The sequence below is a fragment of the Cataglyphis hispanica genome, chromosome 2 (assembly GCF_021464435.1).
Source record: "Cataglyphis hispanica isolate Lineage 1 chromosome 2, ULB_Chis1_1.0, whole genome shotgun sequence".
Lineage (NCBI taxonomy): Eukaryota > Metazoa > Arthropoda > Insecta > Hymenoptera > Formicidae > Cataglyphis > Cataglyphis hispanica.
Genome location: NC_065955.1, coordinates 6,054,349 through 6,075,887, shown reverse-complemented (window position 1 = coordinate 6,075,887; position 21,539 = coordinate 6,054,349). Strand labels below are relative to the sequence as shown.

Genomic DNA, 21,539 nt, shown 5'->3' with positions numbered 1-21,539 from the left:
ACGCGTTGTATAACTATCGAAAATGTGGCAAATTATCAAACTTATATTTCTCTTTTCTATTTTAGGGTACGCCCAACAAGCACATCAAACTGTCCCCACGACCATTGCAAGCGTGTCACCAACAAAATATAACAACGTCCACGGGTAAACCGTCCTCCCCGCGGCGAACGCGCAGCGATGTTAAAAAATGTCGCAAAATTTACGGTATGGATGCACGCGATCTTTGGTGCACTCAGTGTAGGTGGAAGAAAGCCTGCACCCGTTTTTGCAGCGAATAGGCCAAGCGTCCGCCCCGTTCGTACGTCCGTGGGCGGAAACCTTTGTCAAGTCGACCTCAGAGTTTGCCAATGCTACGTTGAACATTAATACCAACTGCCAAATGCCAATCATCGTAAAAGAAAGTGAAGCGTTGAAAAGACTTCCACGATTTGGAACACGAGACCACCTCGTTATTGCCGGTTGTAGCGAAAACGTTATATTCTATGGGATATTATTTCATCAATACCACAGAAAGCAAAGCGCATAAAACCAGCACCTCTTCTTCTTATTTTCCATTTTGGTTTCCGTCGCCGAGATGACAGGCACGCGTTTTCGATGACAAACGTCATTCTACAATGACGGCTGGCGGGTGATTTAAAGGATCGTTATTCGTGCGTGATATATCTTTCTCAATTTAATCAACTCATAAAAGAAGTTCACGATGAAAGATTTATCTGAACGATTTCTGCTCGTATTTTGCACTTGGCAAACTCCGATCGAATCCCTTAATCGTAACAAGGGATTTTTCGATTAATAGGTAGCGAATAATTGGCGTGCGGAGCGAGGCAATTTTAAACTGTTGCATTCTTTGCGTTTTCAGAAGAGAGCGCGAAATACGACCTCGCTTCCAACTCCGCCTGATAAAGAGAACCTTTTGGTTCGGTACGTATTCTACAAGATACGAACTCAAATTGAACATGCTCTTCGAAGTATCGGTTCCCGAATCGTTTCTTAGATCATTGCGATAGATCTTCCTTCTTCCGTTAGAAGCGCAACCGTGACGCGCTTTCGGTAATGACGGAACTAAAGGCGTTATATCAAGCCTCAGGGACGTCGATTCTTGAGGAACAAGCGATCGAATCTAATGAATGAAGAAAAGACCAGCTAATCGATGTTTGGTCTAACCGTTCAATGGTAAACGAAGACGAGCAAGTTAAAGAGTCTTGCGTGAAAAAAAATAGAGCTACTAATTGTGATATTGTATCTAAATTTACCGGATCTGTGCCGCGAATCGAACAGGAAAGCGCAAAGATGGGTAAAGGCGTGAAGAAATGAGAAAAAAAAGAGAAACCAAAATTTTATACACCAATTATACTGCCAGATAAATAATTCAAAAATTGTTGTTCAAACCTCTCTTACACGCTAGAGAGGCATTATATGTTGCACGGCATGCGTTGCCGTATACCGGGCTTAGCCTTGTTAGCCTTCTGACGACCTAAGATCGTGTTCGCCAACAAAGGAGCTGCATGCGCATATTGGGGTAGGCTACGCAGTTGAATCGATCGATCTATTAAGATGTAGTGAAGGTCTCGCTCTAGATGACACACACACACACACACACACACACACACACACACACACACACACACACACACACACACACACACACACACACACACACACACACATACACATATATATAAATTGCGCGTGCAAAGAACGATATATTCGTATAGAATCTAATACATCATTTCTTATACTCCTTTCTCGCTTTGAGCCGTTCGCGGAACGATTTATTTATTTGAATCGATTACTTTGAAATATATTTGATCTCGATAATATTTCTAATATAATAATATGCAAGAGACACTCGCAAATTTTATATATTGACGAATTTGACGAAGCAATTTTTACAAATAAATAATATGCTCTAAAAGAATTCAACGTCGCTTAAAGATTCTTCTTTACAGCTATATTGGATTATAATGTCAGAAATGAAAATTCATATGAATCTTTTGCTTTTGTATCATATAAAAAGATATTTCTTCGTGTGTCACAAGTCATATTCACGTATACAGTGCAATGGATTTATTAGAAATTCTTTTTGTATTTATTTCTCGTTGGTAAATCAATTATTTAATTTACACATGCCCTGCATTTTTAACAAAAATGAATATAACAATAAATAATGATTTATAGTCATTTGTATGTTAATGATATGCGAGAAAATTAATTTGTGTCATACAGTACGAGATAAAATTCATTACTTATTCAATTATAATTATATATCAAATTATAATTATATTCATATTTCTAATTACATAGCTACATAAAGTTAATATATTATTTATATATAGTTATTTATATAGTTATTATATTATTTATTGACAGCATATATGAAAAAGCTAATTTATTTCAACATCACTTATTTCAACAGTACGACGTAATATTTATATAATTTTTTATTTCTGACATTATATCCTAATACAGTTGCAAAATAAAAAGTCGAAATTCTTAAGGTTTTAATGCAATAAATGACAGAAGTATTTCATATTTGACGGAAGAAAATCGGTGAGACGTCGCATTAAATACCATATTAAATGGTAAAAAATAATAAAAAAAGCGACACACACACTCGCCACAATAAAAGTTTCTTCCAATTTCTCGAACGATGTTTATACTTTAGTATAATTATCTTGTATATTATGTGTATTATCTTGTATATTTCAACCCTCGTTTTATATAATTATTATATAATTATTAATTAACTTAATGTGGTAAGGATTAGTATATTAATATTGTTTATTAATGATAATGTCACGGATTTAGATTTTATCAGCATAATGAAATGTCAATTCTATTGACAAAATGTACTCAAATTATAATTGTAATTATAATTTGAGAGTATAACTCAAAAAGAAACGAATAATTCTCGTAAAGGTATCGGCACCTTTGTGTTCAAAATCATAAGTATCGCGTTGTCAGTATTTCTCGATGTTTTATCAATATTATTGTATCTATATTTAAAAAACAATTGCTTTGAAGTTATTTTGAAAATTATCAATAACAATGATTGCGTTATTTAACATGTAATGTTGTCGTCGCACAGAGAAATTTAATTTTTGCCTCTCTAAATTTGATGCTGTGCATTATAAGACACATTGATTATATCGAATTGTCTCTCGAATCTTATTGCGTTTTAGAATTTATGAAATAGTATTTACAATTGAGAATTATTACAGCGGGTTACGCGAGCACTAATGCACTGTTGCAAATGCTGAACATATATTAAAAATTTTTACACAGATAGCATGACATTCACAATGATTATAGAGAATCATATAATATATAAAATACTCGCGAAATAAAACGTTAACATACAAGTACAGATAGCATAGAAAGTAATTGCCGTCCATGTAGGTTCCCTCCTGCGATCAAAATTGTTACGCTCGATCATGTCGACATAGTCTTACCAAGGACAATATCTAAACGGAAACTGCTAAAAAGAGAAGAGTGATACTATCATTTAATACTTAGTTATTAGCATAATTTTTCCGTCGTGGTTTTACTCTGTGCAATCTGTACGCGTGTAATACATATAACGTTAAAAAAGTGCGGCGGTAACATTAAAGTTTATAATGTTGAAGAGAAATTGTTGCTAAAGTTCTATGTTTTACAGCTTCTACTGTAAAACATTTTTTTAAAGATATTGTTTTTAAAAAATTTTTTGAAGTTCTGTATACAACATTTTCTCGTTGACAGAAATATTTGTTGAGATATTTCTAATCCTTTAAACTTCATAATTTCTGTATTTATTTTTATTCGCATCTTTGATTGTACATTTAGAGTCATGTATATCTTTATGTCTGATGTTAAGCATGTCTCAATTAAATGCATTATATGCAGTGATTCAGAATTGTGCCTGATAGTCTGGCAGTTACAAAATATCTGACGCTTGCATATATATATATATATGAAAGATTAAGCTATCTCTAACATTAAAAAATAAATACCGAATTACATAATATTAAATTAATTGAAGTAAAGAGATAATTTTAGATTTTTTAAATCAATAATCACACGTAATATGTACAAATATTCAAATACATACGATGTATGGAAGTTTAAAAATGCCGGAACTTTAGATGCGAAGGCATATATGACACTGAATGTACTATATTGACGGTTGTGTAGATAAAACATTAAAGCGAGAATCAATCGCCAATTTAAATCATTGATGAAATGACAAATAATAAGAATTATATCGTCTAATATATTTCGTGGTAATAATAACAGTCTTTTAGCTGATCATTTAAGCCTCCATCTTGGGGTAAAAATGCGGTATAATGCGAAATTGCTACGCGAATTTATATCTGTCATACATTTGGCAATAAATTACCAATGATTCTCGGAGAAGTTCGTATATAATTTATTGCTGATCCCCGTGCACAATGATAACTCGAGCCGACATAGCTAGCCATGCTAGGAACTCTCGACGGGTCGCGTTGAAGAGAATTTTGGCGGATACTTTATGTGGGATGGCACTTTACGAATGTAAACAAAAGTACAAGTTCTTATTAACTGTGCCATTACGTATGCCAAATATTCTCTAATAAAAAAAAAACGAGCGAGAAAGGACAAACGCTATACGAGAAGACAGGAAATCTTACGAGCGATATAAGTGAAATAATGGAGGAGCAGTGGAATATACACAAAGTTTAAAACATTTGTAACGAAAGCTTTACAGACTTAAAGATACCTCAGGTTTATTTCATACGAATACGTATCAACATACATACGTTGTTTTGTTCGAAGCGATTGATCGATTTGTATTGCTCTAACGCTCGATCAGCAAAAATATCGCTGTTAATCCATCGCTTCGATCTGGACAACTGACTGATTGAACGTTACAAAGTATAATATGTATTCTTCTTGCAATGTTAATATCAATATTATTTAGTTAAATCTCCTCCCGTCGCAGCGGCTTCACGCACTGTATAATATACATAGAATCGCATTTAATCGGCAGCCTGAAGATTTTCGAGATCGCGCGTCGTCGTCCTATTATCACGCACAGCCTAAGCTTAGATATTCCCCGTCAGCGATAAGCAACAAAGATCCCCCCGTCATCCGAGATGTATGTTCCATCATTGCTCTCGGACGTCGAGCGTTGTGTACGAAATATTTGCAAATATCTGATAATAACAGAAATAGGCTCAAAGTACTAACGATACTAGATGAGGAAGCGCAAACTCACTTTATTTTTATTTTTTTTTTTTTTTGAAAGTGGAATAACTACCCTATTGGCACTGCCTATAGGATTATGTGGAGTTTGCACTCGTTAAATCACCTCCAATTCAGGTGTGTTGGAAGAACCTTAAGGACTACCGTGGCATATCGTTAGTATCATTTGCAAATATCTCTTATCATCGCCAATTCTCCGCGTTAAACCGATCACGTTCACGCTCGTGGGTGAGGGGGAGAGAAGAGAACCGCCGCTACCTTATTGAGTTGTGAATTGAACGCATCTCATTTGAAGCCAGCTACTGCACATATAGTATATATGCGTTCGCGGTAATCGTCATTTTCGGAAATTCACATTATAATCGGACTTTCGATCGATTCGACGGGCGGGCCAGTTAAGCGAGCGATCGGGAGGTTTGGTAGTCCCGTTATTCGCGGGGCCCCATCCGAACACGACGATCGCTCCAAGGGGTTAATGTCGGAGCTCTGTCCCAGCACGTTCGCCGAGATACCGAAAGAAGGAGAAGTGTTTCGCGGATTAAAAGCTAATGGCCGGGATTATCATACCAAAACGATCTCATATCGATTTAATGAACTGTAATTTTCATCAGTACGCGGCCGAGCCATATATGTAAATCGCGCTCCAGGAACGAGCGGCAACCGTCGTCTGTATCCCAGATTGTATCGCGACGAAAATGTTGTTAATAACGCGAACGATAGAATCTGTGATACGCGACACAGGGAAGAATGATGTTTAAATGAAAAGTGATTTTTTTTTTTTTTCAAGCATAAAGTTCATTTGCTTTGGATCGTTTGCGCTCGGCCGACCGTACAACGTAAAGACACATATTATTTTATTATAATATTATATTATATATTATTATATATTATATATTATATATTATATTACATATGATTACATTATTATATATATTATTATCATTATTAACTTTTATTAATTATTATTATTGCATTCATCGTCGTCGTCATTTTAACTCTTAACACTATTATGTATTAGCGTCACTCATAGTACGTTAAGTAATACTGTTAAAGCGCGAAATCTTTGTTAATATTATTACGTTAGGTGAATCGTTAATATTACCCTGCGTTAAGAGGGTGTTTCAAGAGAAGGATCGCGCGCGTTCGAAGTGATTCAAAAACATCGAGCAGACCATGAGATCAGAACAATCTCGCAAGACGTGCAACATGCGACTCTATCATTCTTATATCTGTATATCGCTGCAAACAAGCTTCTATTTATCAATAATGCGTATAGTTATAAATGCTGTGATTATGTCGCATTATTTGACACTCTCGATTATTCTGACTGAAAAAATTACGATGCAACGTTAATTACATTTGAGTGTAAATCTTATGGTTAAGACATCGTAATAAAGATATCTAACAAAATCGTATATCAAGTTATTATTATCTCACCGTATATATCTTTTTTTCTCATAAGACACGTATTCTCAAACGCGTGTAAAGTAAATATATAAATAAATTTTCTACGAGAATTGTGATATATGTAAAGAGATCAAGCACAATTTATATATATATATATATATATATATATATATATATATATATATGTGTGTGTGTTATAAAAATTTAATGTCATTTTATCTTTAAGAATCTTTTATTTATTTATGCGCGTATATTTGTTTCACCATTTCACATATTAATGATAAAATTGAAGTGTGCGAGGATTTGTGAAATTTAGGTATAATAATTTGTGCTAATCATAAAATCATTAAACGTAAAATCATGAGATTAAATATTGGATCCCATTAAATTTCTCGTAGATATATTACGACGCTATTTAGTAAACGTCAAAATCTTTAATAACACAAGTAATCGGTAAGAATGATGTGCTATTATAAGTCACGTTTGATAATAAGTACTTGATGTTTTTCAGATATGCGCTGTGAGATCTCACAATACTCTTGCTCAATGCATGTTCACTTGCATCTGTCACACAGATATCACCAAAAAGTAGTTCATATTCGTCGCCGGTCGGTACTTCGGTACTTATGCGATAATGTGACATAATCGCAGCTTTTCATTCTCGCCGCATGACTTTTACAATACATTATTAGATCTGTATATAGCGTAGTTGATTCGAACACTTATACTTATGCAAGACAAAAAGAAGAAAAGAAAATATTTCAGATATCCAGACTGTGTAGTAATTATATAATGCGAATAAATTTTTAATTAAATTATCCGCCAGACACACACACACACATTTACACACACCCACACCCACACATGCATACATACATACATACATACATACATATATATATATATACATATATATATATATATATATATATATATATATATATATATATGTATTAATGCAAAGTCTAATGACGACACGCTGAATTGGATTGACGGATCGTATATATACTTTCGTAAATATTTCTATACAATTTATAAGAGAAAGCACAAAGGAAAAAAGGAAGCAGGCGCAGAGATCATTCGCTAATAAATGCATATCTTGCGAAAATAGAGACACTCGTTATATATTGAATCAAATGTACTTTGGAAGCATAAAACGCATCGCAACCGTACTTTTTATAACGGGGATGCCTGTTGGATCACTATACTGCCGAATCTTTGTATTTTATCCGTTCGTCGAAGTTCTTCTTTGTTGTGAACGTATTTGTAAATCGCGCAGACAACGTAGCGCGGCAACGAAGTAACTTGCAGTCAATGCCAACGATAGTAATATAATATACGCGGTAACCCAGAACGAAGGATAAAATCGCATTCGTGTATAGTGTCGAGACGAATTTGTATCGTGATGAGACGCGACACAAGTTCGTGCGGAGGAATTTTAGAGAAGTTCTAAAATGACTGTCCCTTACTTAGTTAGTCTATTGCGCGTTTAAAAATATATTAGCATCTTAATACATGTTATATAATACGAATACATAGCGAATAATAGGAAGAAGTGGCGCACTATGCGAAAAAGATTGTAATGCTGTAAATTGCCTTTTGTGCGCGAAACTGGCATTTTGATGCGTAGGATTAAATCGATAATGTGAGTTGTCACCGTAGCCGGCTGTAGGCCGGAAAACCGCATAATTGCACCGCTATTGGATAGAGAACGTACACAACTAAAAATTCATGTATATAATGCAAGTAGTACTATTCACACACGGTGTAAAGTGGTTGATTGCGCAAGCTCCTTAGAAACCCCAAATTTGATATTTTTTTCGCCGTACATGCATCGAGAGAACACGTATTGTGCAATAGAATATATGCGAATTATAGTTAGGATCATGATCATGAGAAATTCGCAGAAATTTGCATGCTGCGAAGTATCGATGTTCCCAATCTCTTTTAAACAAAAAAAAAATCTGATACCGATTTTCTCTCAAACTTCTTTTACAAAAGATCATTGTCATCTGATCACATTTATTATTTATGAAAAGAATTATACGACGTATGTAGACGGTGCAAGAAATAAAAAAACAAACTTTAAAAATTTTGTAAATAGTGATATTTCTCATAGATTGGGAATTCTATTTCGCAGTATGATTTTTCCACAGACGTCTTTATATTATTAGACTGCTAACTCCCCAAATCTCGCTTGTGTAAAATGGTCAGGAAACGCATGTATTAAAAGCCATTACATGTAAAAAAGTTTTAGTCGTAACCGTAAGGCCGTAATCGCAAAACATGATGTTTATTCTTAGTACCCTGACTTACGCATGCGTACAAAATCTTTAAACATTCAAAAACGTATATGATATTCTAATTTCTTTGAACGATGTACATACATATACCCAGTGAGAAATACAGACGTCTATTGATGTCTAATAGACATTTAATAGACGTTTTTTCGATCAGTATTTCTCATTGGACATACATATAAACTCATTGAAAATGATAATTATAATAAACAGTTTAAAAAAATCTTGTTTCTTGATAAACTCAATTTTAATTCCTGACACATTCATAATTGATGTAAGTATATTCTGCAATTGCAGCATAATATAAAATAATGATTATAACTAAAATTAGAAAATATATACTATTCGGCAATAAATGGAAATAAATACATATCCTTAAATTTTGCAATATAATAAAAAATAATTTTACGTTACGTTAAAAAAATTTTGATAAAACAAAACAACCGTCAAATAAAATATATAGATTTAGAAATACTTTTTTATTCGTTGACTATAATCCAATGAGCGAACAATATTATTTTTGCAAATGTTCTTAAAAATTTTTGAAAAACATTTTTATGAACATTAAAATAATGGATTAAATCACTTGTAAATCATTTAAAAAATGTTTATATTAACATTTGCTATTTCAAACGAATATTTCATGTAAAATAAATAATTAATAAATATTAAATAAATATTATTTTTACAAGCAATTGTACAACGTACAATTATAATGAACAATCAATATTAAAAATTCATTTGAAAAATAATGTCCGTTTATTGGGATGACGCTAATCATAAAATTTTGACATAATGAAAATATAGCAACTATAGTCATGGCCTTACGATTACAACTGTGCTTGTGTTAGGCCTGGTTTACAACAGGTGTAGTAAGCCTTTTAGTCTTTAGAATTATATCGGTCGAAAGTTTTAAGTCGTAAGCTTTAAGAGCTGGGATTTGGCCAGTTCGCATAAAGCTTAGAGATTAGAATTTCAGGCAGCGCGAAACATTTCTAGCCTCGCGAAACTATATTCCAGACAGCACAATATTTATAAAATATGTGCAAAATATTCAAAATAACTTTAAAACCTGACGTAATGGAACAATTTGATTGCGACATTGTTTTTTGTGATCGAAAATCTATAAAAAAACACTTACTCTGATTAAAATTATTCTACAAAAATTTTTTCACAGTCCAGTAAAAAAAAATGTTGCCAAGTAATTCTAATCAAAGTAAGTATTTATTATAGATTTTCGGTAAAAAACAATGCCACAAATCAAATTGCTCCATCACGTTAGATTTCAAAGTTATTTTAAATTTTAAAATAAAAAATTGTTGATTTCTCATCTTAAAATTTAAAACAACTTTTGCCGGTTCATTAAAAAAAATTTTTAAGTAATAGAGGAAGTGTTTTAGAGTAAGTGTTTCTAAGATTTTCGGTCACAAAAAATAATGTCGCTGTTATTTGAATATTTTATTAATATTTTGATTAATATTTTATAAATATTTTTGTGATTTTAGATTTAATAGATCATAAAGATTTACTATAAATATCATAAAAATATTTATCAAAATATTGAGAAATATTATTATAAATATTTATTACTATAAATATTACTATAAACATTTATTTTTTTACCATAAATATTATATAAAATAATCTATATTTTAATAATATAGTAAATAAAATTTTTATGATTTTTTCTTTTAATGTATACAAAACACGTATAAAATATTTATATAATATTTCAAAAAATAAACAATATTTATGAATATTTATCATAAATATTGTGTGCTGTCTGGGATGCTATATTTTACGGCTTATTGTTAAAATAGAAGGCTTACTATTGTAGATTAGGTGTTACTGTGATTAGTCAATTCGTTTACGTCTTACGATTACGATTGAAACTTTTTTTTACGTGTAAAGACAGAGAGAAGCCTGAAAAAAATCATGCCATCGTTTTTCATTACGAATGCTCATAATTCATGCTTTTTCTAGCTCGTACAGCAACGCCAATTGAATCCATTTTGCATGTCCGTGCTAAATCCATATGATTGTATATCGAAAAAATGAAGAAATATTATGAATTTATTAATATATGTTTTATTAACTACGCGTGATGTTTCGTCATTCTATACTATATACGGATAGCGATATAAGTTATTATTAAAGTATTTTTATGTATATGCTCATGTGCAATGAAATAATCTTTTTTAAATTAATTTTCTTAATAAAAAATTCTTAATTTTTAAATATAATGTAGAAAATATCTATACAATAAATTGCTTTCATATATTAATTGCGATAGACTTAAATATCCCGATATTTCAGGTGTTCTAGAGTATAACATAATTAAGTAATGATGTTATTTTCAGTTAGAATTCCGAGCAAGATTCTTGTTGTCGGAGCTGGATGTATCCGTTCTCTCAACAAAGTTTTATACGATTTGTTACCAAATCTTATATTAGATATTTATAATAGAATTATGCACAAATGCATATTAACATTTTCTCATAATATGTTTTATAAACATTATTACATTTTATGTGAAAATTATATTATTAAAAATAATTCTTAAAATTTAAAAAACATATTAACCATTTTGTAACTACACACATATTATACTATAAATATTGTATAAAAAATTTATTTTATGTATATATTATAATGTACCTTGTAATAAACCAATAATAAATATAAAAAGATATTATTATCTTAACTATTCTTTTTAAATTAACAACCTTTACAAAAAATATATGTTAATATTTGATATATTCAAATGTATATTAAACCGAATTGTGGTGATTAAACTATTATATTAATTATAAATAATCACAGACTTGTATATAATATATTAGACTGTTAACACGGCTATATTTTATGTAAGAAATGTGAAGCTAGAGCAGTCCCCAATTTTCATCAGCATCAAATTCGATCTATGATAAAGATCGTTTCGACTACTTGCCGATATGAACCAGACAACTTTAGCGTTCACTTGACGAGAAGGAGAGCAATCGCGTTCAAGAACAGAAAATAATGGAAAGAACACGGAAAAAAATATGGTGTTCTTGCAATGTAATTTATTAATTTATTTTACAAATATTTGATTGCGAGACAGAATTCATAAATACTTCAATCTTTAATTAATATAAATCATAAAATTTGTACTATTTCACTCGCGATGCTGCAATCGTTAAATTTCGTGAATAAGAAGCTTTAATTTAATTGTTTAACATCGAATCTTCATATTCTTATTCGATATTTTTTATATTTGATATCAAAGAATTATGTATTTGCAAAATTTTTAAAAATATATATTTTGAAATATATATATAATATATACAAAGTTTCTCGATTTTATCAACGACTCTTTGGTACAAAAATACACGCGGTAAATTGTGTGAAAATATTTTTGCAATACATATTTTAAAAATATATATATGTTAATTGAACTAATCTCTATATATTTTCATTACGCGTCTTTTTGATAATTTTTCATGTAATTTATAAACAAATACATATTTCATATAATTTACAAACAATTATAATACAATTTTATATTATAATACAATTATAATTACAATATTAAATTATAATTAAAATAGAATTATAATTATACAAATTATTTTTTAATTTTTATAATATTGTAATATTTGTGATTTATTTAAAAAAAATTTTTGATAAAATTGAAGTTGGATATTATTATTATTATGATTATATTATATTATATCTTTTATTTTATGTCTATTATTTTTTTTTATATCTATTATTTTTTTTTTTAATGTCCTAATAGTTCCTATAGCCCTAACAATCCTACTTGTTGGCTGAACCAGCGAAAATTTGAAATATGTATCCCTTTAACCGCATGTCCTATTCGCGTATCGTAATCGTACCTTCTGTATTTCTCGCTACGCATTTTAGCCAGTATTGGCCCCCTATTTTACGTAGCCTATATCTATTCTTCAGGCCAGTTGGACCTACCTTTCGTTGCTCCTGGCCACTTTCTGGATCGATCTCTAACCAGAGATCAAAAGAGGAGATATCGATTCCTTTCATAGCCGGCTATTTATTGTTGCCGATATTGACGAATAAGCACAAAATTTTTTTTGCGCTGATAAGGAGATAAACTCCTTCTTTTGCCCGGCAATTATTCTCGCCGGCAGATGAGCGTAAATATTTCACACTCTTTGACAATTGTGTGATTTTACAACCGTATGTTAGACATTCATAACTTTATTTTGACTGAGACAAAGCCAAGTTATCAATCAAAATTTTGATTAAAAAATTATGATAAAAATATAAATTTAATTATATATATATATATATATATATATATATATATATATTATATAATTTATATAATAATATATGTAATCATATATATATATATATATATATATATATATATATATATAATATTAATTTATGTAATAATATATAATAATATATAATTCATAATAAAATAAGATTATTTTACACAACACATATGCCATTTATTTCCATATTATAGATAATTTAATTGATTGATTATTTGGCTTTATATTAGTTAAAACAAAGTTTAGAAACAGTATCTAGAAACAAATTCTACTATATGAATGAGCTATAAGAAATTAGAATAAGATTGGGGATTATAAAAATAAATTACCATCATGTATATAATTGATATTGAAATAATTGATAAAAATAATTAATGAAATAAAAATTATTAGCATTCTTATTTATTTAATAAATCAAATAAAATCTACAAATTGGAAAAAAATGTTTTCTGTAATTTTTCTTCATTTAGATTTTAATTTACTTTTGCAATAGATGCAATGCATATCAAAAAAACTTATTAAAATTTATTCTGTTTTAGCTCATCCATTTAAAAGTAACGGATTTGTCTACAATCTACAATTGACAATTACATCTACAATCTATAAATCCGTTATCTTAAAATTAAATAAAATTTTGTCACTCACCGGCACTGATGCGCAACAGCGGAGATTTGGTCTTGAGGCTACGTTGTCTGCAACACACAAATATAAAATTCAAATTATAGCAACGCTTAAAATAATTAATATTTTAAGAAATTATTATTGTACGCATTGAATTTTATATTCAATGCGTATAATAATAAGAAGATATATAAATATGGAATAATTTTATAAATTTTAGAAAAGAAAACTATTTTTTTTTATATAAAAATTTTTATATTATGAGTCTCTCTTGTTTAAACTATTCAAATAATGATAGAATCGAATTAATGCATGTACGGGATTTATAATAATTAATATACAAATAATAATATTCACCCTTGGGTTGCTCCGCCGGTGCAGGATGCCTCTCCTAGGCCTCCTCCTCCTCTCAGAATATTAGGGTAGTTGATCTATAACACAAATAGAATCAAATTGTAGCAGCACTTAAAATAATTAATCTTTCAAAAAATTTATTGTACACATTGAATTTTATATTCGATACATATAATAATAAACAGATTAATAAAACAATTTTATAAATTTTGAAAAAAGATACTAATAACTAATAATTTCTTATAAAAGCTATAATTTAAAAATGGAAACTTTTACAAGATAATAAATTTTTATATAAAAATCTTTTTTTCTTTAATTTTCTCTTTTCAATCGTATAAATAAAAAATGAAATTACGTAATTAATTGCTCAATTTAAATTGCACATATGTAATTAATATACAAATAACAATTTACTTACCACAGAGCTGCTCCACCGGTGCCCGATGCCTCTCCTAGGCCTCCTCCTCCTCCTCTCAGATTGATTCACACGCGCGATACTTTAAGCGGCACTCCCGCACTTTTATCAAAAGATACTTCCGCACTTGTACGCGCGATACTTTGAACGACACTCCCGCACTTTCGAATTTCGGCACGATCGAACCCCGTTTCGCACGAGAATCATATTGCGAGTCGAGGTGGGGAAAGTTGGGAATTCACCGATTACTCCGAGCAAAAGATTAATTGAGCAAAGGAAGAAGACGAAATCGATTGATGGAATCGACGCTCAATTCGTGTCCGCGCTTGTCCTCATCAAGGGCCGACTCTAACTTCATTAGGAATGATTTCATACGAACCACCAAGTTTCTATCATACAGAAACCGGCTTATCATAAGACTGAGAGTCGAGAATGATGATACTCATGTTCTAAGTGCTCACAATTTAGATCACTTAGAAAATGAGAGATCAGTTTCTCTAGCGAGCGAAAATCAAACTTAATAAAGCACAGCCAACTGTCCTCAATGTGATACAAAATTTGCTGGGAGACAGTACAAGAGAAGGGAACGACAATTCCAAAATCGACCGAACTCTAACCGATTCGAGCCGAACCGTTCGTCGAAGCAGAGCGTGCTCCCGATAGCCGATTCTTAAACCGAAGCTTTTGAGATTCAGCAAGATTAACCGCGCGATCATCTATAATATGCACAATCATACGTTGCTATTGCGGTCAGCATTCATCTCAGCCGCGATGCTGAGGCGTTTTAACGTTGCTCTTCAATTAAATTTATTAATACATAAATGTTTATATAATAGATATATAACATTAATATAGTATTAACGTTACCTAATATTATATAAAATTAATTATATTAATAGATATTAATTTATATATAATAATTAATAACGGCCGTAAGCCGTAACACGTTGACAGTAGCGCGTTAATGTTTATCGCCAAAGCCGAATAATGTTATCGATAATTCGCAGCCAAAAATATTTTGCGTATATTTTGCGTACAAGTGGAATATTAAATAATATATTTTAAATTACAGATAAATTATTTAATAAACAATTAATTACGGAGTTTATCATTATGTTAATCATTATTCGAACCTGCGATTTGATTATTTTGTTGCGCGTTCTTAATCCGAATCACGATTATATTATCGAAAAATCGAACAATAAAGCATGGGATAAAATATATAGTTAAACATCAAGTATTTAAAAAAAAAAATAATTATTGTTTATAAAGAGAGAGAGAGAGAGAAAAAGATCACGACAAAACAATAATTCACAATTTTAATTTTAATCATTTCGATTCTTTATTAAATGTCACACAAAATACGCGCTTCGAAATTTATTCATTATGATATAATTACGTATTATTCAAAATTTAAAGTGTGTGAAATAATTAATTATTTATCATATCAAATTATTCCCCGATACTTGTCGCGATCGCGTTGAATAAAGAAATTTGATGGAGTGTCTCGCGTTTTACTTCCTTACTATTCGAGTGTCGCCGTGAGAATGATAAAGTCATAAGCCATAACACGTTAACAGCGCGCTAATGTTTACATCGTCAAGGCCGTGCCGTGTTATGAATAATTCGTTTGCCGAAATATTTTCCGTAGTATGACGTATATACAATAACGGAATATTAAACATTTTTACACATGTATTTTCAATTATAAATCAATTATATTAAATTATCAATTAATATATCACGGAGTTTATCGTTAATTACTCAGACTTGCGACTCAACTATTTTAATGCGCGAATCATATTTAAACCGTCGAAAAGTCGAACGATAAAGCATTGGATAAAATATAATTTAATTTTAAATATTTTTAAAGAAATAATTGTTACTTAGAGAGAGAGAGAGAGAGGAGAGAGAATTAATTATATCGAATTATCTCCCGATTCTTGTCGCGATCGCGTTTAGAAAAAGAATTTGACGGAGCGTTTTGAACTAACTATATCACTGCTCGAGTGTCGCCGTGCGAATGATAAGTGGGAAAGGAATTCGAAGGAACGTTTCTCCCACTATTACGATACCATTCAAGTATTACCGTATGAATAATAAAAAAGTTGTCAAACATAAACAACAGCGAATGTTTACATCGCCAAGGCCGAATATCATGTTATTGTTAATTCGCTGCCGAAATATTCTCCATGTATATTGTGACGTATATACAAACGGAATATTATATTATTCAAAAATTTCAAATTATAGATCAATTGTTAAATTAATAATTAATATATATGGGAGCGTATCATTAATTATTCGGATTATTACGTTTCGATTATTTTATTGCGCGTACTTAATTCGAATTATGTTTAAATCATCGAAAACTCGAATGATAAAGTATCGGACAAAATATATTTAATTTTAAATATTTTTAAAGAAATAACTGTATTTTAAAAAAATAACTGTTATTTAGAGAAAGAAACAGAGGGGGAAGGGGAAAGAGAGAGAGGGGAGAGGAGATAGATAGATAGATAGATAGATAGATAGATAGATAGATAGATAGATAGATAGATAGATAGATAGAGAGAGAGAGAGAGAGAGAGAGAGAGAATTAATTATTAATTATATCAAATTATTTTCCGATCCTTGTCGCGTGAGTTAGACTTTATACGCTGGGTTACACGGAGCTAAAACAAATTCTTGAGAAAGAATATGATATCATATTATCGGTCTGAGAGATACATATGCTTTTACGATATGCAAAATTACTATATTTATTGGCAAGCAATGTGTTTCATTTAAAAAAATGCAAAGACAAGATCGCTCTCTTAAAGTGTATACTCTTTAATTTTTTAAATATTTTGTGTTTAAATCTCTTTTTTTAACATTTAAATAATAAAGATGATTGTATTTTATTACAATTTTTAGAAAGAAATTAGAAAGTGCGTATAATATAAATTAATTATACGATTGTATTAAAAGAATTAATAAAGTATGTTAAAAATTAAAAGAAAAGCTGTTTTTAAATGGATGGATGTTAATAAAATTAATTCAGTACAATTTTTATGTTTTTACAATATATAATAGTAGCGAATGAAGAAAAATTATTTAATGAATTTCTTTGTTTCCAAAAGTTCTAGTTGTAATTAATTGTGACTAGTTGCAATTAATTGTGACTAGTTGCAATTAGATTATCAATAACCATCAAACGATTGTCTTTCAATTATTAAGATCAAAATTGGTTGATAAACAATATATATTATATTGGTTCAACTAATTTTGCTATTTCTAAAGTTTCACTATCTAATCGCACATAATTTTTTTTTTTATTTTTTGGATAAATTATGGATTATTATTATAAGTAAAGCATTGATTGATGACCTGCATCAAATAAGCCCTCATTTTTAAATGATTAGATTGAAAATAAAAAAATGTTGAACTAACTTTACACCAAAATTCTTATTATTTAATTAAAAAAACGTTTGCCCACCAAACTTTTTAATTAGGCTATTAATCATCACCAAACGATTACTAAACAATTAGATAATTTTAATTATTATAAAATGAAAGTATAGTTCAACGGAGCTTTATGAAGTTCTTTTCTAACTAAACTTGGTGAAATTGGCCCGTAGAAACTGAAAATTTATTTCTCTGCGTTGGTAATCCTGAAATTAAAGTTTCTGTCTCCGCACTGGGTCTCCAATAGAAATTCACCAGTAGAGCAGATCCTCTACACATATACAGCCAATCAGCTTAGGCGCTTAAAGAGAGTCTCAATTCTATTTTATTGCAAGTTCATGATTCGATCCAGTTCGATCGAGCCAACTCGAATGGCTATACTATCTATATATAATATTCTCTCCTGGACTTGACCTTTTAGTCAGATCGTAGTATCTATTTTACTTTTAATGGTGATTCGTTGCTAGTTTAATTTTCAATATTGTCTTCTCAACAGAAAGGACAAATTAAAAGATGGCTGTGGCTACCAGAGCATTTTCAAAATTTACAGGTAGGTGCATCATTTATTTTTCGCAGATCTCGCAATATCTCCTTGTCTCCAATGCACTCTTGACTTTTGCACATTCGAACAGCAATATCATGAGCTATTTTTTCATATTGTAATTACGCCATGCGTAAGCCAGTGAACGGACTAAAAATAATACTGACAGTTCGCGCTTGTCTGATAATATTTTATTATATAAGAAAGGACATAATCGTGTCGTGGGAAAGAGTCACACCTTGTATGAAAATACCCGTTTCCCTAATTAAGAACGATATACGAGCTTGTCTCATGTTTTATGAGAAGCAATTGGATGATTTGTTCGCCTTTGTAACAATCGCAATCCTTTCTACGACGATAACTCTCATGCACTTAATTTTAGTGATATCTATATATACATTAATCTTCTGTTCTTAGACTAATAAATGTTTTAAGTTATATGTATATGTTTATATATATATTTTAGTCAATGTATTCGTTATTTTCTTTCATTTCTACTCATAAAATGTCAGATTACATTTATTACATATAATTTGCAATAAGAAAATTGAGCTGGAAATCTTGAACTTTAATTGCTAAGAATAAGCAGAACGATATAAATAAAAACTTCTTATTTTCAATTTTTGTATAATATTATTAAATATATTTTTGTATATACAGTATAAAATATATTTTTGCTCTAAGAGACTTTATATATTTGCTCTAAGATAGTTTATATATACATATCAGTTTTTATATGATATTTGTATATAATATTAAGTAATAAATATATTCTACTTATATATGTTATATCTCATGTACACATACACATAATATCTTAATTCTTTCATGATAGACTTATTTGCATTTACTTATTATTATTATTATATGATGTTATAGTTATCTTTTATAATTTTTTCTAGTCAGAAATTGTGGAAGTTTATTACGCTCTCAGGTGAGATTTAATTATACAGAAACTAGGAAGAATTTAAAAATTGATGCAAATACCAAAGTGATATGTCAAGGTTTTACTGGAAAGCAAGGAACTTTTCATTGTCAACAAGCTCTTGATTATGGTACAAAGATAGTAGGTGGAGTTAATCCTAGAAAGGCAGGTACAGTACATCTTGGAAAACCAGTATTTAAGACAGTTAAGGAGGTGAGTATTGCTTTTTTTTTTTTACAATTTTACTATATTATTTAAATTAATTGTTATGTTTATAGGCGATAGAAGAAACTGGAGCTTCTGCATCAGCCGTTTATGTTCCTCCTCCAGCTGCAGCATCAGCCATTATGGAAGCAATTGATGCTGAGATGCCTTTAATTGTTGTTATTACAGAGGGTATACCTCAGCATGATATGGTTAAAGTAAAAAGACGATTGCTTGAACAAAATAAATCGCGTTTAGTTGGTCCAAACTGCCCTGGAATAATAGCACCTGAACAGGTATATATGTAGAAATAACTTTAGATTTTTTTAGAATAAAATATAAATAAATACACACACACATATACATATATTATATTTATATTTATATTATATTATATTTATATATAAATAATTGTCTTGTAAATATATAATTGTGTATAATCTAGTGTAAAATTGGTATTATGCCTGGCCATATACATCAAAAAGGAAAGATTGGTATTGTCTCAAGATCAGGAACTCTAACTTATGAGGCTGTAAATCAAACGACTCTTGTAAGCATATATTTCAATAATTACATATATCATTAAGGCTATGGTCAAGAAGACACTAAAGATGCTTCGATTGCATTAACCAATTAGAATACAGAAATTTTTACTCTCTTTGTTCTGACTGGTCAATCAAACGCTTCGAAGCATTTCTAGCGTCTTTCCGATCGCAGCCTAAGATATTAAACATATTACAGTAATGTTTTGTTTCAAGGCAGGACTTGGGCAAACATTATGTGTTGGTATTGGCGGTGATCCATTCAATGGCACTGATTTTATCGATTGTTTAGATATATTTCTTACTGATCCAGAATGTGATGGCATTATAATGATAGGAGAGATTGGTGGTAGTGCAGAAGAATTAGCAGCAGAATATCTCATCGAAAAGAATACTGTTGGTTGCTGTTCCGAGTTATTGGTATCTGAATCCCAACCTATCCTAATCCTTAATTCGTCCTTGAACTCATCATACAATTTAATATATAATATCCTATTTATATTTTTATAATATATTTATTATGTAGGGTGGAAAAGCTAAGCCAGTAGTATCATTTATTGCCGGTATTACTGCACCACCAGGACGAAGAATGGGACATGCTGGTGCTATAATTTCAGGAGGAAAAGGTGGTGCACAAGATAAAATTAATGCACTTGAAAAGGTAAGTAGCAGTTTAATATATCTTATTAACATTATATATAAAAAAAATATTTTAAATCAAACAATATATACATGAGTTTTATTATTAGGCTGGTGTAATAGTAACAAGGAGTCCTGCACAAATGGGTAATGAACTTCTAAAGGAAATGACACGACTTGGTTTAGTCTGTAATTAAGACATGTGCACTACTATAATTCTGTGTAGTTTCCTTCATGTTCATGTATCTTCATGAAAAATAAATTGAAAGTACAGCCATAATTCACACAGAACATAGTAGTGTAATATATTGAAAAATGGAAATTATTTCATTTAATATAATATATCGACTATTTTCATTGCCATATATACATATATATATACATACATATATACATATATATATATATATATATATATATATCAAATTTAAATATAGCAAAAAAACTGATATTTTTTTAAAGAATTTATTTAACTGCAAACAATTGTTTATAATACTTTTATATTAGCTATTGCATTAATAGTGGCAGATGTCCATTAAAAATAATTTGCAAATTATCTAAAGAAACGTTAAACTGCCATTGATCTATCATAGTTTTAACTGCAAAGTTATAAATTTTTC

At 30.2% G+C, this 21,539-nt stretch overlaps 2 protein-coding genes across 4 annotated transcripts in view; both read left to right on the top strand.

The window, feature by feature from the left end:
- LOC126858954 (zinc finger protein 395) overlaps positions 1 to 6,638 on the top strand; it is a 92,104-nt gene extending 85,466 nt beyond the window's left edge. For both annotated transcript variants that reach the window (XM_050609725.1, XM_050609724.1), the window contains one exon: positions 66 to 6,638. In XM_050609725.1, the coding sequence (XP_050465682.1) occupies positions 66 to 278 (213 nt within the window). In that variant the 3' untranslated portion in view covers positions 279 to 6,638. The remainder of the gene's footprint in view (positions 1 to 65) is intronic.
- Positions 6,639 to 18,411: 11,773 nt separating this feature from the next.
- On the top strand, positions 18,412 to 21,210 carry LOC126858974 (succinate--CoA ligase [ADP/GDP-forming] subunit alpha, mitochondrial). Of its 2 annotated transcripts, none has more exons than XM_050609771.1 (7): positions 18,412 to 18,618; positions 19,512 to 19,747; positions 19,813 to 20,034; positions 20,184 to 20,288; positions 20,497 to 20,700; positions 20,807 to 20,941; positions 21,030 to 21,210. In XM_050609771.1, exons 1-7 carry the CDS (start codon positions 18,582 to 18,584, stop codon positions 21,114 to 21,116), a joined length of 1,026 nt encoding a protein of 341 aa, XP_050465728.1. In that variant the 5' UTR covers positions 18,412 to 18,581; the 3' UTR covers positions 21,117 to 21,210. The 2 variants fall into 2 exon arrangements, with proteins under 2 accessions (XP_050465728.1, XP_050465729.1); XM_050609772.1 differs by having other exon boundaries at positions 18,414 to 18,618; positions 20,497 to 20,676.
- The last annotated feature ends 329 nt before the right edge of the window (positions 21,211 to 21,539 follow it).